Consider the following 17,724-nt stretch of genomic DNA (forward strand, 5'->3'; position numbering starts at 1 on the left):
ACAAACATCCTCACGTCTGACCCAACAGGACTCATGTTCACCTATAATTCAGTTTCGTAATCCACTTCAGCCATATTACTTTCACTTCATCTCAGCCCTAACTGGTCACATGACCCCACACGTCACTGTCGTTCACTTACTCTATGAAGTAGACCATGCCGGTCTCGGTGTAAGCCATCTCCCAGTTGAGCGGCAGGGGCTCCAGGCTGTCATCACGGGGCAGAGAGCTCCACGTGCGGAAGTCCATGTTGCTGCTGGACTGGGTGTAGCTGGGCACCGATTTCCTCCACTCTGCCCCCTCTTTGTGCTCTGGAAGGAGAGAGTGGAAGTGAGGGTTATGGTAAAAAATCAGGTTAGACGGAGCAGAAAGTTGGCCTGCAGGATCACCTCTGCCCTCCTGCTTCCCTGCTGCAGAGGAGGGCCGATGTCACTCACTGAATTTGCATGTGAGAGATGGTGTGAGTGTGCGTGTTTGCTCGCCAAAGGGCTGTTTTGCATTTGCATGTGCACACAGAGTTAGTGCTTTTGACTGTGTGTGCATGAACATCCCCTGTGGGTCGCAATGATAGAGGCAGGGATTCACACTAGAAAGGGCCACTCCAGCCCCAAGGCGCTTCTGTATGACTAATATTTTCCTGCTGCTCTTCACATAACTTCTTTTGCATTTGTTCATTTTCCTTTAATTTGAAATCACTCCACAATGAATACGGAAAATACGACAAAGGCTTCCCTAATTCACTTAGAACTTCATGCTTCCCCTCAGAGGATGTTAAAAAGGGATAAAAACAAGCGCCTTTCATCCTTTTCTGTTTTATGTGGAGCAACAGAGAATGGAGCCAGAGGATGTTACTCACACAACATTAAAGCCTTTCTATTTGACGTACTTCCTAAAGATTATTACACCTGTATTATTCAATAGTTTTAGGGGTAAACTCGATTATGATTGGCTGCAGGGTGTCGAATTATCCCTGACAACCACTTTACAACAATTTATGCAACAAGCTTTCATACAGTTAGAGGAAATCAGGCCTGAAACACTTCTGTGGAGCTGTTTGAAGAGTGGGACTCCTTTGAAAATAATTCTGATAATAAAAAGAGCAAATTAAAGAAGAAAGACCTCTATTATTCACACAGAGAGAGCGTCCTTCAGTTCCTCTCAACACCACTGAATGGTTTTACTTCCCCATTGAATTCGCTAACACTGTGGATCAGCTGAGATGTCATCTTACATCTTAGTCGCTTTTTAAATCTTTCGACTTCTTCCTCAAGATGTGAACGCCGTGATGTTGATATGATGACAACAGCTGTACACAGGCTAATTTTACATACTGCTCGATTACATTTGCTTTACGTCAACAGTCTCTGGTATTTTTTTCATGTTTGTGTTTTCTGTTTTCTGGAAAAGTCATCTGTGTTTCCACTGATTAGAATCTTGTGACCGCAGTTGTTGAAAAATACACTCTTAAGTACCCTCTTTGGAGCCCAAACTCATGCTTAAGTGCCTGCTTGGAGTCAAAACTTGCGCTAAAGTGCCCTTTTGGGAGCCAAAGCTCACACTATAGTGTCCTCTTGGAGCCAAAATGTGTGCTCAAGTGCCCCCTTGGGTCCAAAACTCAGACTTAAGAGCCGGCTTGGAGCCAAACCCTTGGCTGAATTTCTCCCTTGAAGCCAAAACCCTCATCAAAGTGTCTTTTTGAATCAAAACTTGGGCAAAAGTGCCCTCTTTGAGACTAAAATTCACACTAAAGTGCCCACTGGAGTGAGCATATAAGCTGAATTGCCCCCTTTGGAGCCAACACACACGCTAGAGTGCCAGCTTGGAGCTGAAACATGTGCTGAAGTGCTTGTTTGGAGCTAAACTCTTGTTGTTCCCACCTATAGCCAAAACATTTGCTGAGGTGCCCTCTTGGGAGCCAAAACTCATTTTGAATTGCCTGCTAGGAGCTAAAACTCACACAAAAGTGCTCTCTTGGGAGCCAAAATTTGCCCTTAAGTGCCCGCTTGGAACCAAACTTTTACTTAAAAAGCCCCATGAAGCCAAAACATGTCCCGAAGAGCCCTCTTGGAACCAAAAAACTTGGACGATAGTGCCTGCTTGGAGCCAAAATGTGCTAAAGTTCCCCCTTGGAGTCAAAACTTGTGTTAAATTGTCCACTTCAAGCCAAAACATTCACTGAAGTTCTCCCTTGGTGCCAAAACTATCGCCAAAGTGCCTCTTTGAATCAAAACTGGGGCAAGAGTGCCCTCATTGAGTCAGAAAACCATACTTAAGTTCCCTCTTGAAACAAAAACATGAGTTGCAATGCCCCCTTAGAGCCAAAACACTCACTAAAGTGCCCCCTTGGAGCTAAACTTGCACTTAGGTGCCCTCTTGGAGCTGAATCATGTGCTTTAGTTCACCTTAAAAATATTCTGATGAAGGCCCCCTAGGAAGCCCAAAAATTTGCTGAGGTGTGCCCATGCAGCTAAAAATTGCACTAAAATGCCCACTCGGAGACTAAAACCTATGCTGAAGTGTCCTCCTAAAGCCAAAACTTGAGCTGAATTGCCCCCATGGAGCCAAAACATGTGCCGAAAAGGCCCCCTTGGAGCCACACTCAAGCTGAAGAGCCCTATTGGAGCCATACCATGTGCTTAAGTGCTCGCCTGGAGCCAAAGTGTTCTGAAGTTATCTCTTGGAGCGTAAACTCTTGGAACCAAAACATTTGCTGAATTTCACTCTTAAAGCCAAAACCCTTGGCAAAGTGCCTTTTTGTATCAAAACCTGGGCAAGAGCGCCCTCATTGAGTCCAAAAACTATGCTTAAGTGCCCTCTTGGAGCATAAACACGAGTTAAATTGTCCCCTTAGAGCCAAAACACTGGCTTAAGTGCCCCCTTGGAGCTAAAATCGCACTTAGGTGCCCTCCTGAAACTAAATCATGTGCTTAGTTCCCCTTTAGAGCCAAAAAACGCACTCAAGTGCCAGCTTGAAACTAAAACATGTGCCTTAGTGCTTCCTTGGATCAAAAACTTGTGCCAAAGTGCCCCCATGGAGCTAAACTAAATGTGTGCTTAAGTGCTTCCTTGGAGCAAAAACTTGTGCTGAAGGCCCCCCTTGAAGCAAAAACATTTGCAGAAGTGTCCCCTTGGAGCCAAAACATACACTCAAGCCTCCCCCAGGAGCTGAAACAAGGGCTGAAGTGCCCCCTTGGAGCCAAAATGTCCCCTTGGAGCCAAAACTTGTGCTTTACTGCCCCTTTGGAGCCAAAACTCATACTAAAGGCCCCCTTTGGGTACCAAAACAAGAGCTAAAGTGTCCTCCTTGTTGGCAAAACACAATTAATTGCCCTCTTGGGTGGAAATCACACTAAACTGCTCTGTGACTTGTTAAAATATGATAAACTGCCCTTTTTAGTGGCAAAAATGCATAGTTGAGTGCCCTTGAAAAAACCTGTGTTGGTCTTTTCCTTCTTGCCCCTGCCCTTCAAAAAGTCTGTACACAGTGCTGAAAAGAGCTTCTGTCAGTGTTTCTGTGTCTTTCTGCCTGATCTGAACTCGCTTTGATGAGTTCAGTTTCCCCAGTATGGCCCATTATGATGATAGGCTTCAAAACTTTGTATCAGAACCAGATGGGTGACATCACTGAGACGTCCAAAAATTATACACTTAAATCTGGGGTTTGATTCTCAACAGCCGAAGCAACACCAGAGACAAACTGATCACAAATATCACTTTATCAAAGTCTGAGTTGGTTTTCAGGTGTGATACATGCGCAGTAGTAGATATTTCTAGATGTAAGGTGGTAGAGTTTCTGTTTCAGCTCATTAAATGTGCTCCATATTTCACAGCACACACATGTAGAGCAAATGTTCCTGTGTTGGAGGATGTTGGATGGGCTGTAGCATGTAAACACTGGGAGAAGCAGCCTGCAGGCAGAGTCTGAAGGAGAGCTGAGGTCATTAAGTTCACAGCAGGATGAGAGTCCGCTCGACCATATGACCCAAATGGGTTCTGGAGGGGCTGTGGGGGAGAGTGAGGGGAGGTTGATAAGGTAGTCTGGGCAAAGATGGGGGAAATCTGCTGTGAAGGGAGCAGAGACTTAGAGCTCATATTTTCCATTAACCTCTTTTTTCATTGGAGCATAGTTCTGCCCATCTATGGCCCGTCTGAGACTTCCTCTCCACAGCTGTGGGCTGGAGCGGAGCAGTCATTTGTGATCGGTTTCTTTCCATAAAAAGAGCTCCTGGACGTCTGGGCTTCAGCTCGTGTTTGATTTCAATATGACAGCGCGGTTGGGTAAACAGACTTTGGATTTCTGCGAATCCTTTGTACAGCTGAGCAAGCAGTGTTTGAGATTTGGCTGTCAAAACAATGTTTCACTCTATAAAAAGAAAAAAGGAAACATTTTCGGCTTGGACTGGCTCAGCATTAACCGCACTTCTGTTATTAGCAGATCCTCAGGAAGCTGCACTGTGTGGAGCCTGTTTCTGTGCAGGCCTGTTGTCCTTGTGAGCATTAAGGACGGATTATTTCCTCAGAGAGCGGAGGAGTTGTTCTGATTGATCACACACACTGTCCTGCTCTGTGGATGAGTCTCTGTCAAGGTGACCTGTGGCACAGTTAAAAGAAGATAACCTGAGAGGCATTAGAGTGGATTATTTATCGACAGTATCCACAGGAAATTTTTAAAACAACTGGAAAGCATCCGTCGTGTTTGATCAGGGAATGTGGCTCAGTCGCAGCTCAAAACTAAATATTTACCCTCCATCCTTTTACTCTCTATGAACGAGGTTCAGCTGTTGACCATGAGGCAGGTGAGAGCTTCAACCACTCCACTGGAAATCTCCACCATTATTAATTCATCTCTTTGAGCATCACACTAAAGCTGTGCCCCCAATTCAGGGGCTTCATCCTTCAGCAGTCTAAGGATGCATTTCAAGACCACGTCCCACTTTGAAAGCCTCTCTTAAACGCAGCATCCTTCTTTTCACAGGCGATGGAGGATGCATCAGGTGCATCCTTTGTGGCCCAGACTATCCAGAAATTCATCACCTGCCAGTTCAATGGATGATTCACAAGTAGCAAGGTAAAAACAACTCTCTAAATCATGTTTAATTCTACTCACTTGAGAATTAGAATAAAGAATGTGAATTAAAGAGAAATGTGCCTCAAAAATGTGAATTATCAATGTAACAGGGTGAGCTGAGACTTTAGTCACAACAGTTACTGGTAAAACTCAAAGTTTGAACCTACCAGGATGTCATTAAAGTATTTTAATGTGATGTATTTCTATGTGTCACCCCTTGAGTGCCACTTGCATTTCCTAGCTGGCTAAGTAAGCTACCTGGTGTTAGATGACAGAAGTGATGCTACAAGCTGTGAAGTAGGCCTGGGCCATAGAACGATAAAGATATTTAGCAAGAAATATTTTTTCCTCAATAGAAATATGAGAAATGGTAGAATAATTGATCAAATCAGAAAATGTTACCAGTCGCTGTTTCTTGTGACTATTTCTAGCACCTAGAAAGGCAGACGCAAACTGGCACAGTGTTGCACGCAAATGGCTGTGATGTTTATCACAGTTTGACTGTCAGAAATAAAAAAAAATAGTGGAGACATATTGCCTATTCAACAACACCATTTCTGAGCTTTGATTTTTTAATAACTGGGGCTTTTTGTTTTCCCTGGCTGGGCTGGTCTCCAACCATGCGTAATGAGCATTCATCTCCTGCGATCTCCTCCCTCTTTAATCGCCAGTGGCTCAGTTGAAGGACCACTGCCGCTGAATGACCGGACTGTTGCCAGGACACTAGGTCATGTTTAACCTCTAAAAAAAAATTAACCAAGTCAATTTTTTTTCTCATATTGCCCAGCCCTACCTTAAAGTTAAGAAAAGTAAAGGCTAGTGCTTCAGGAAAACATCTGTTGACCAAACCAGAGGTCCCTGAACTTTTCAGTCTGTGACTCCCAAATGAAAATGTCAGAGACCAGCGACCCAAGGCACTAGGAATACACTAATAAACCAATCCAAAAACAGACAAAAACAGACAAAAAAGGACTCTATTAAGATGATCTGTAGAAAATTAAACCACTTATGTCTGCATATCTCTGTTTCCTAAATTGATACCATCATTATCCTGGCTTAGTTACTTCAGGGGTCTTGTGGCAACAAAGAAATGTGTCAAACAGATCAAACATATTCTGTTCTGCATCTTTTTATATAAAATTTAACCCCTATATAGTTCTTTTTTTCAATAATGGATGAAATATGCAGTTGTAAAGAGTTTTTTGGGTTATGAAGGCATTTCATGACCCTCACTTTGGGAACCACTGGTCCAAACATCCTTGGTTTAAAGATTTGTCCTTTGATATGTATGTCATTAAAAGGCTGAGAAATGCACAAGATGCTATTGGGAGATGAACTCAATACAAGCATGAACAAACTCAGACCACAGGAGTCTTAAAAATTGGCCACTGGAAAGTCCTTGTTGCAGTGGTCTCTGCTTCGCCTTCTAGTGAAGCCTTTTCTTTACTTTGTTGTCTATTCTAAGGTCTTCATGTAGTTTCTCTGCCCATCTCTGTGATGCTTCTCACATCTCTGTTTTTATTAGCATCACCATTTCTATAGCCGCTCTGTCGTGACTGACTCTCCAAGTCATCCTTTATGGAGAAAACACCTTCCATGGTCACTTTGAATGCTTCACGTCAATAAGAGTAAGAACAAAAGACATCCCTGGTTATGTTTTCCACCTTGAGTTCCTGAACATTTTTAAGGGGATAACTTAACCTCTCTAGATCTTTCTGTTCCAAGATTCTTCTGGGAAATGTTTCATCCTGTTGTTCGAGCTTTTCCAATAAGGGCGCACCCACCATGGTTCCCCAGATTAACCAAAGACTGAATGAATGTGAATGAACAGAAAACTGACAGATACTCATCTTCTCATCTTGAAGCTGTGTTTCATATTTCACACAGGATATGAACATCATGCACTTTGGGGTTTTACAGAGATTGTTTTGCCAAGCTTGCAATGCACCACCTCACATGATCTCATATGATCTCACATGGTTTCGTGTGGCAGCGGGTGCTAACGAAACTGGGACTGACAACAACCCTCTGCAGAAGGCTCAACAAGTCTGCAAGAGGAAATGTTTGGGCAGATTCAGTCAACTCTGCTCTTCAGCACGAAGTGGAGGTGAGATTTTGACTGTCAGTGTAAATATCTCTCAACAGTAGCGTGCATGCTAACGCCAGCCTCAAGGGCTGATACGTTTACTGTTGCTTGGTTACTCTTGTCATCTCGGCGTGGAGTTGACTCTCTCAGTGGCTATTGTCGTCTTGTGTAGAAGAACACACATATGCTCCAAAGCAACTGTAGGGTAACATCAGCAATATACATCTGTATCCACAGGGGGGCGCCAAGATCAACACAAACCTAGAGCTTTGAGCAAGAGATCTGGATGGGACAACAAATCTACACCGCGTACACAATCATTAGGCAAGTGAGTATTTTTACCATACCCTCATTTTTATCCACATTTTCCAACTTAAAGATTTATAAACTGGGCTTTGACCTAAATAGGCCTAAAAAGTGATTTGTCCAACTCTGAAAAGTCAAAACTTGTAAAAAATATGAGAGTGTAGCACACTTGACATTGTGAAGATATCGGGTTGTGATCACCAAACTTTCAAATATTTTGTTGCAGAAGTCAACAGGGTGGAAGGAAACGTGTTGAGAAAAAAACAAGGTGCAAATTAACTGCCAATGATTTATGAAAAAATCAAGCGTGAAGCTACGACGAACCCACTGTCCCCCACTGCTGGCTTATTCCGGTACTGTAACCTACCTGAACGACCCAGAAGCACAAGATGTTCAGTGCTCAGAGACATGGTCAAGGTAAGGAAAGCTGAAACCCAGCCACCACTCAACAAAACATAAAGTGAAACATCAAGACTGGGCCAAGAAATTCCTGAAGATGGATTTTTCAAAGGTTTATGGACTGATGAGATGAGGGTGGCTCATGACAGACCAGATGGATGGGCGGGGAGCTCCAATTCAATTCAGATGCCAGCAAGGTGGAGGTGGGGTTCAGGTTTGGGCTGGTGCCATTAAAGATGAGCTAGTTGGACCTCTTGGGTTCGAAGACAGACTTTTAAAAAAGTCTGCATCTTTCAAGATGACCATGACTTTTATGCACGATTATGCTGAAGGCTCTGTAGATGACAGGATATTGATACGGCTCCCTTCCTCACCTGACTATTCAGAAGACACAAAATGCAAGGCAATTGGGCGGTGTAGAGTTTGGGAAAGAGTCTGGGAGGCCGTGGTTACTGCTGCACAGGAAATACGAGAGTGGGCTTAAAAGTTTGTAGCCTGACTAGGAAGGAGTTATCTTGTAGTGATGAAACTCAGCAAGCATTTAATTCAACATTTTTCAACACTGTCGATGTTTTCTTGGGTTGTTGCTGTGGCAGGACGTCCAGACCTTGGGTCATCTTCAAGGCTCTCCCTACCCCTCTTGAATTCAGCTACCCACTTTTTCACAGTTGATAAAACTGGAGTATTATCCCTTAATGTAGCAACCATGTCGGCGTGAATGTCCTGGGAGGTTAATCCCTTTTTCTGCAGATATTTGATAACACCACAGTGCTAAATTGGATCCATATTCACAAAACATCTCTGGTTCTACTTTTCAAAGTCCTCAAATGCTACATCAGTGTTAATCTAAAAAATAAACCATGCTGTAAGTGTCAGAAAATGTTGAATTTAATGCATGCCAAACTTCCTCACTATGGCAGAACTCCTTCCAAGTCAGGCTACGAACTTTTCCGCCCTCCTTCGTAGATTGTCAACAAATAAAGAAACTGGTAGACCCCATGGATGGAAGGCTTGTGGTGGCTTTATTGGTCACTGGATTTCTTGTTCTTCAAATTTGAGAAATGTAAATTTTCCGTTCTTTATTCATTATTTTCACTTAACAGGTGGAAATAGAGATGGAACATTTTCATTTACTCGTCTTATAGTTCCGTTCACCAATATTTGCTAAATAAATGTTCACACTGAGATGTTCTCTGCCCAAGTTTGAGCTTTAATAACATTTTTGAGCTGAGTGGAAGCACTGTAGTTGTGAAAAAATCAAATTAATCATCAGAAATACAACTTCCCTCAAAACGGTGCACACAGTGTAGATCTCACTAACAGTAACCCCTGAGAGCTAAACTAAGTTAGGAACCAAACTGTTACAGGTAATTAAAAAACACACTTTTCCTCTGACAATTGTTTTACCAGCAGACCACTGATAATTTGTGAAGTATCACCTGTTGCCTGTTACCCTAGAAACTGGGAGAGAACCCAGAAATGACTGACACTCCTGATTGAAAGCACCGAGGTGCAGCATGCACCTCATCTCTGGGGGCAGCATCACGCTCTGCAGCTTCCTTCCTGCCACAAATTCATTCAAAGAAGAAGACGACGTCTACATTAAGTCAACTTCCACAAAGAACATGAAAGAACTTTTTGTTATATAAAGTTTTAAAACTGCCAACTGCAGCTACACAGTTTGACCTGAGCCTCACCCCCAGCTTTTAAACCCTCAATTTCCAACAGTTGGAGAAATTAATTTAAAAGTATCCAAGCTCGGAAATTACAATAAGTTGAGTGCTCTTTTTTGTTCTGTTTAAGGAGGCGGCATGGTGCTCCTATGGTTTAGCAATAGTACATTTCCTGAACTGAACCCATGCTGTTAGCACTACAAAAGCCATTTACGTATTAGTCCAGTCCAGAAATGTTTCTTACAGCACAACCAAAGCACACCATCAGTCTAATTGCTCACCACAGATTAATCTTTTGATGGATTTCAGTTTAATTCTGTGAAAAAGTCTTAGTTCACTGCACAGACGGAGCCAGGATTTCAACTTGGGGTGGGCCTTGAAATACAAAAGTCAGTAAATAACTATCAACTATCGTGAATATGGATAAAGTAATGTTACTGTGTGTGTTTTAAAGCAGATCTGGTTGGTTTTTGATCCTTTTTATATTTGATAACATTTTAGCACATCATACAGCAATGACTCTCAATGGTATTAGCCAAAGATTAGTGCTCTAAAGTGATGTAAAACCCTGTTTTTAGCCTCTTACAACTAATGAAAACAAAACTTTTCAGAAAAAAGAGGACTTGAATACAAGGCAGCCAAATTATATCTTTGAAACATCACAACAACCGGACGTGAGTAACATTCCTACTGGGTGTATTAATTTTTTAAAGTTTGACCACAGCCCATCTGGAATGACTGGGGAGATGGATTTTTTGACCTATACTGCAGCCAGCCACCAGGGGGAGCAGTTTCTGTGGCGACCTCACTTCAATCTGAGCAAGATTTTTTTTTTTACAGTCTATGGGTATAACATGAGGCTTAATGAGCCAAATGTGGCAGGGCATCTAACAATAACAAAACAAGCTTAAAGTCATTAAAAAAAAATTATAATTCTTCTTTAAAAAATGTAAATAAGGTAAATAAATAATAAAAAATAAATAAAATTAAATAATAATAATAATAATAATAATAATAATAATAATAATAATAATAATAATAATAATAATAATGTTACTATAATAATACGATAATAAATAAAAACATAAAAAATGAAACAAAATATTAAATAATAATAATAATATTTAATGTTACTTTAATAATAAGATAATTAATGAAAATAATTAAAAAAATCAAGGAAAAGTTTGTGGTTGCCTTGTCAAAAAATGGATGAGGGTGGGACTGCTGGGCCCACCCATGATGCCGCCCCTGGTTCACTGTAGAGTTTGCCCCCAAATCTCTCAAAACCTTTGTTTACAGCATCCTAATCACTTAAACTGCTGTTTTAGCACTTCAGCATGGGCTTCATGTTTTCAGACCAGCTTTTCACGCTTGGTTAGAAACTTCAAAATCAATTTGCATGGGATTAAAAAGACACTGATGTTCAGAGCTGTAAACTGCTGCTGCAGGTTTTGGTATCGATACATCACCAAGTGTCGAACTGGTATCAGAGGAGCCACATGGGAATCAACTCTGAGTCATTGTTTCATCTTGATCTGGATCTTTTCGAGGCCAAATTGAAACCCAGTCGTCTTTGGGAGTAATCCTGACTGTGCTCTTGCAGGTTTCTTTTTTCTTTTCTTTTTTTGAGGGGGAGAAACTCATTAATGCAAATCAGCATCTCATAGGATTTGCATGATTGTCTTTCAGAACAGGTCCAGAATCTTGGATCCCTTCCAGTGATGGCACAGCAAACAAAACTCAGCACACCAACTTCAGACACAGGCAAGGACTTTCACTAATCCAAGATTAATGAGGCAAACTCTCTACCTGCATTGCATCACATCACTTCTGAGCGTCTGTTCCAGGTTTTGGAGTTTGGGTGATTAGTTTGTGCAGACTGAATCGCTCCAGTCGTCGATGTTGTTCTTGAAATAACATAAAACAGATTCAAGAGTTTCTGCCGTTACTTAGATTTTATGTGTGATCAATCTATCCCCCAATCTTGTACCCAATTAAAAGTTTCTGAACATCAAACGTGTAAAAACTCCAGCCTTGAATGAGAAGTAACTGAGAATCAACCGAGGACGATGCAGCTAAACAATCTTTAACTGCTGCTTTATAAGACGACTTCTCATCTGCAGGGTGCTCCTCTGTCCTCAGACCCCCAGTGGGCCCTTCAAACTGCATACAATCTGCAACAAGCCAAAGTCTTCTCGTCATCTCAGACAGTGACACTGACCTAACATGGCAATCCCACAACCAAAGGACAAACAGAGTACAGCACAATCTCCATTATTTAACATGACATCCTGAGCGCTGACATTTACTGACCAGGCAATCCATTGACCAGCGGTGGCCTCTCATCGTCGTCTTCCTCCTCGGGGACCGCGCTGTCCTTCCTGTCCATCTTACTGACCGAGGTGGTGCGCTTCCTGGGAACCTCGCCGCCAAAGTCTTCATCAAACAGCACCTGATCCACCAGGTCGGGCTGCACCAGGTTAGGCTCGGCTGGAGGCTTCGGGGTCCCGTAGTAGTTTCCTTAAAGCAGGAGGAAAGAAAAGGATGAGAGGATGGTTTCAACAACAACATGTTTACACAGATTTAATTCCAACGATACAAAAAAACCAGTAAAAGAAAATCAAACAGTAAAAGTCACGGGTGGCACAGTGTAAAGACAGCATGGCCACAGTCAGAGACACAAGTTAAACAGAGATGAACAGATGTTTCCTAATGATACTGTGTGATAAAACCCTCATTAAAAGTGTGTTTGCAAATGTGTGAGTGAAATAAAAAAAGACTGAGTCAGTTGATTTCCTCCTGCAGACCAAGTATAGACACCCTCAAGTGGAAGGATCATGCATAATGTATTAATTTTCCACCTGCCTAGGACTCATAATGGGGGAGATCTCAGCTCATATTTAGGGTAATGGCTCTGAACACTCCTCCTCATAAGGCAGCATATGTTTGCATGGTTGACAACAGAACAGGCTGGATGAAAGTCGCTGCATCAGAGGGACAGAATCCAGTCTGGAGCCTGGATGCTGCACCTGCTTCATGATTAATTTGTAGTAACAGGTAGAACAGAGGAAACAACTGTGTTCTGGAAGTCACCTGCACAAAAAACTGCTGTTTTTTCAAGCAGTCTGGCTCAGAAATCACCCTGTATTGAGGTAATATCTCCTCAGTGCTTACTGGAGGCACTCACAGGTAACTTTAGCGGTCCAGTATGGATCAGTACAGGTTGTTATAGTTCAGCCAAAGCCTCTGCTGCAAACCAAATTGCCTCTTTTGGGCAATAAAGACTTTCAAAATCCAAATCCAATCATGCCCCTTTTTGATAAAAAGTGTGTCAACTGGATGCTGATAGCCACATCAGCTACATGGTGGCTTGATGGCATTTAGTGAAAAAAAAAAAAAGAAAAGTCTTGTGACGCTATTGTAGAATGACGAGTGGTTATATTTGTGGTTATTTGTGTCTTAACAAGGCACAACACTAACATGCAGGTTGACTGTATGTATATAATAACGGCAGACTGAGCGCAGGACTCTAGCTGCAGACATCCGGTAGGTAATGCAGTAAAGCAGGTGACGTAAAGTGTCATAAATAGTAAACACTGCTTTTACATATAATCCATATATGATATCTATTTTCCAAGGTTCTCTTCAGAAAGCCAACTATAGATCATATTTAAATCTTCAGTTATGTGCTGTTCTTTGTGAGGTGCTCCATTTCAACTCCCAAGTTGGAATTTTCGAGTTCAGAGTGGGAACACCCAGCTGGAACAGTCGGAATTTCCAACTTGGAAGTCGGAGTGCCAACACCACCCCTGAGTTCCCAGTAGGAAAATCCGAGTTCAGGGGTAAACAGTATGTTGTTCCTGTCAGATTCTTTCTATCTTAGCATTTCTGACAAGTGTTTGACACAACACATCAGCCCTATAAACAGTATTATTCGACAGTCATATACAGAAATACACTGCAAAAACTGAAATCTTATCAAGTGTTTTTGTCTTATTTTCAGTAGAAAATTCCTTTTTAGACTCAATATGAGCCAAATTCACATGACCAATCCAGAAAAATGTCTTGTTTTAAGTTATTTAAGGACAAAAATGAGGTCTGAATTGCTCGTAACCAGTAAAAAAAAATCTGCCAATGGAACAAGAGAAAAGTTACTTGTATTAAGACATTGTTCTGGTCTCAAAGAAATTTTCAAGCAATTTTTTCTTGTTCCATTGGCAGATTTTTTTACAGGTTACACGTGATTCAAACCTCATTTTTGTACTGATAACTTGAAACAAGACATTTTTCTGGATTGATAAGTTGAAAGTGGCTCTTATCGAGTATAATAAGACAATTTTTACTTAAAAGAAAAGACAAAAGCCCTTGATAAGATTTCAGTTTTTTGCAGTGTACTGCTGTTAAGGCAAGTTTTTCTAACTTAGCAACGGGAATGCTTAACTTGGAGATGATGTCATTCCCACTCCTGACTTCCCAGTTCTGAGTACAAATGGAACGCAGCATTATTGCCGCTGTTGTACAGGAAGTGATGATTCTTTCAGCCAATCGATCGACTGCAGTGTTTCTAGCTCCACCTTCTAGGGTCAGACCAGTATGTCTGACACCCCTACCCCAACCAAAAAGTGGGATAGCACAGGTCGGTAATTTGGAGATCCGTCCCAGTTTTAGTCAAAGGAAACGCCACAAAATATGTGCCGTACCAAGAGCTGAACTGCTTTGTGGAAACAGGCTTTTAGGACCTGGTTAACCTACCCCACATCACACACACCCTCCTTCCCTGATGACCTCTTTATGTGAAGCATTTTTGAGGGAATTCCTTCTAATGAATCTGAGAAACTCATCCCAGGCTCTGTCTACAGTCTCCAGTCTTCGTGATGTGTTCGGAGTTGCCGTGGGAGAGCTCACACACCGTGTCTAACATCACTCCAATTCACCTCATTTGAATCAAAAATTAAATCTGAAAATGTCACGCACCGGCAGCAGAGATTAACTTCCTACAAGTTTCTGAGGACTCCTTCCTTGGCACGGTTTTTCAACGTCTCTTAACCCCCCTGCTTTGTTTTCCCTCGATAACTGCACCGCGGGGCTGTCATGACTCATGTAACATTAAAATCACTTCACTCTGTATTTGCCAGCAACTAATTACACTGATCATTGAATACAGCAATTATCTACCTCTCAGCTTGCTCTTTTTTTTTTCTAATGAAGAAAAAACCTTGTGATTATAAATATTCAGAGTGATAACGGCGCTCTGTGAAGAAGAAGGGGGGGATCGAGTGCAAAACTTAGTTAAATTATTTCCTCATTTAGCCCATGGGGTGATCCATCTATGTAATGCTGCTGAGCAGTATGTGGAACTCAATTTAGGCGCAGAAGAATGCAATTATTCAAACTCTATTAGGATTATAAATAATGTGCATACTAATTTCCATCCCGACCATTCATTACGGGTATTTGTTTGCTAAACGCTGCTCCCTCAGATGTGCCTATGCAATAATATCAAATCAATTCTTTCGACAATCCATTTGTCAGGTCAAATATTTACTCGCTTCTTACAGAGACGCGATTATCAGATTGAGCCTTCTCAGCTAAATCATGATTTATAATGAGATTAATTAAAGGATAGGGAGCGATACCGCTGGGAAAAAGGGATTTCAGCTATTTAATTAGCCTCCATAAACTTGATCTTCTTTCGCTTGGACCCAGCAGCATATGGGACCTTTTGATGTGCTCCAGCGTGAACATGCAGACATCACAAATGCTGTTCTGTAAGAGCAGCATTTATCAACGCAAGATCTTTTTATAGCCCGCTCCACAGAGGATGCCAGGGAGAGGAGAGGGCTCAGAGGAGCACATCACAGTCACTCCAGCAGCTTTACAGCACGATACAGTTACACCACTGCAGATTTTCTTTTTTTTTTTTTTTTTCTAAACGAGCCCATCTCCAGTCGGCCTCATCTCCTCGGGCGTGCTCACAACAATACATGGCAAAGTGGGTTAATGCAGCTGTGTTCGTCCTCCTAAAAGCAGCAGAGTGATGAGGAGGAGCAGGAGGCTGGATGAAAGCGTGCCCCTCCTCTACCTTGTCACTCCTCTCTGTGTTTACTAAGCGACACTCATCCGCATTTGTCAAAGATGGCTTCATTAACGTGGGGGTGGCACCAGGATGGGAAGGAGAGATTGGGTCCACCGGCTAATCCCCGCCTGTCTCCTGCCACACGCTGACATTCATCAGCCAGACGCCACCTCCGTGATTAATTACTTACAAACACGTCTCTTGGCCCCTGATAAATGTGTGTCGCAGATACAGAGGTGCGTGAAAGCGGCGCGTCAGGGAAGATTTGTGGCACCATTTGCCTTTATAAATGAAGGGGAAGCCTTCCTAAGCCGATGACGTCGCCGGTGATCGGCGTGTCACGGGGGTTGATGAGGCAGGAAGAGCGAGTCTCCTCATCCGGAGTGCGTGCAGGCAATTTCATGGTGGTGGGGATGAGACGGCGATAATGAAAAGACTCCTGTTGTCAAGGGCGTCGTGCAAAAGCTACACAAGGTCACACTTTCATCATCGCTACATCACGGACATGGCTGCACAGAGCGAAACCACCGCCCTGCCCACCACACGCTGCTGCTAATGCATAAATCCTGCGGTCACATCCAATTTAATCTCCCGGTCTGTTTTCCCTCCTTGTTAAAATCCGCCTCATTATCACAATGGGGATCCCAAAACCACAGATTTAAAAGAGGATGTAGTATTTGGATTCCCTTGGTGGCGGATTAGTCGTCAGTCAGAAAAAGTAAACCTTCTCTAGGTGCTAAATTTGATTTCCTGGCAGCCGTCCCTCCAGTTTTGCACTTCACTGCACCGCACCATTTAGTTCCCGTCCGGCTGCTCTCTTCTGCTCTCAAAGAGTGACCCAACCTGAACCTCGGAGGCGCCGAGACTGAACAGGGACCAAAAGTCCAGGAAGACTAGCTCGAAGCTTCTGGCGCAGATGGCTCATGTGTCTGCTTGGCAGGCGACCTGGGACCCTCCGGACCCATTATGGAGCAGCCAGCGTGTACACTATAAAGAGCAGTCTGGACCCACAGAGACAGCTCTAACCTGGCGTGTGTCGTGTTCTGTCCTGACCTCTGATCGGCCTTTCTTTGGAAGAGGTTTTCATCCATGCTGCGTCCCACGTGGGAAGCTAAAAAGGAAAGTTATCAAGTTACACTGCTGTGCTCCTGGTGACATAAAAAGGGGAAATCTGACGATAACAACTCGTTTTACTGCTTCCAAATTAATGAACCGCAGTGGTGTAACGCTGAGAAAATCTCAAGAGGCTTTGACTCATATTTAAACTTTAGCTAACACATAAGCTCTGATAACAGCTGACTTTATACACTCAGTTTTAAGTACCACACCTGGGTCCAAATACGTACTTCTGGCTGCCTCAATCTACACGTAGGAAATAGTTTTTTCTTTATGGGATTCAAGATGAATGAGATGACCTCTCATTTGTCTCTGTCTGATATCAAAGAGAAAGAGACACGTCCTTCAGTATCTCTCTCGTTGAGACGCTGATTGAAGTGCAACATGTCTCATGTCAGATATGAACCTTCACATGCTGCTGTCTGGATGGATAGATCCAAAGACCTTTATTGTCCTTGGTGTTTGATCATTGTCAAAAGATCAGACACGGAAAGAAAAGAGAAACAGTGGAAGGTGGAGCAGATAAAGCTGAAACCTTTACTTGCAAGAAATGAAAAAACAGGACCACATCAGATCCAATCACCTACTGGGTGCTTTCTCATCCATCAGCTCAAACCAGCTGCATGGTCAGCTTAGACCACCAAACAGTTAAAGTTGCGAGACAGAGAGGTTCCTGCACTTCCTGTCTCAATGATGCGCCTCTCATTGCTCATATTAAGCTGATTAACCTCAAACCTGTCGACCCTGTGGTAGTTAAGTTAAATGTGATCCAGTGTAGAGCTGCACGATTTGGGGAAAAGGTGCGATTTGCGATTAGGTGGACAATATTGCGATTGCGATTGTGCTTGCGATTTAATAAAAAAAGTTGTGCCATGACGAGTCTACAGGCTTGCTTGGTTGTCATGGAGAAAAATCTGAATTGCATGTGCTGACATTGCGATTGCGATTGCGATTGCGATAATCGTGCAGCCCTAATCCAGTGTCGACATGGTTTATATTTTA

General features: G+C 42.6%; 1 protein-coding gene across 2 annotated transcripts in view; it reads right to left on the minus strand.

The window, feature by feature from the left end:
- magi3b (membrane associated guanylate kinase, WW and PDZ domain containing 3b) overlaps nucleotides 1-17,724 on the minus strand; it is a 343,311-nt gene that overhangs the window by 72,053 nt on the left and 253,534 nt on the right. For both annotated transcript variants that reach the window (XM_074668352.1, XM_074668360.1), the window contains exons 4-5: nucleotides 11,844-12,050; nucleotides 141-309 (exon numbers count right to left, since the gene is read on the minus strand). In XM_074668352.1, the coding sequence (XP_074524453.1) occupies nucleotides 141-309; nucleotides 11,844-12,050 (376 nt within the window). The remainder of the gene's footprint in view (nucleotides 1-140; nucleotides 310-11,843; nucleotides 12,051-17,724) is intronic.

The sequence above is a fragment of the Halichoeres trimaculatus genome, unplaced genomic scaffold (assembly GCF_033239565.1).
Source record: "Halichoeres trimaculatus isolate MK-OKI-2021-1 unplaced genomic scaffold, fHalTri1.1 fHalTri1_scaffold_1, whole genome shotgun sequence".
In the NCBI taxonomy this organism is placed as follows: domain Eukaryota; kingdom Metazoa; phylum Chordata; class Actinopteri; order Labriformes; family Labridae; genus Halichoeres; species Halichoeres trimaculatus.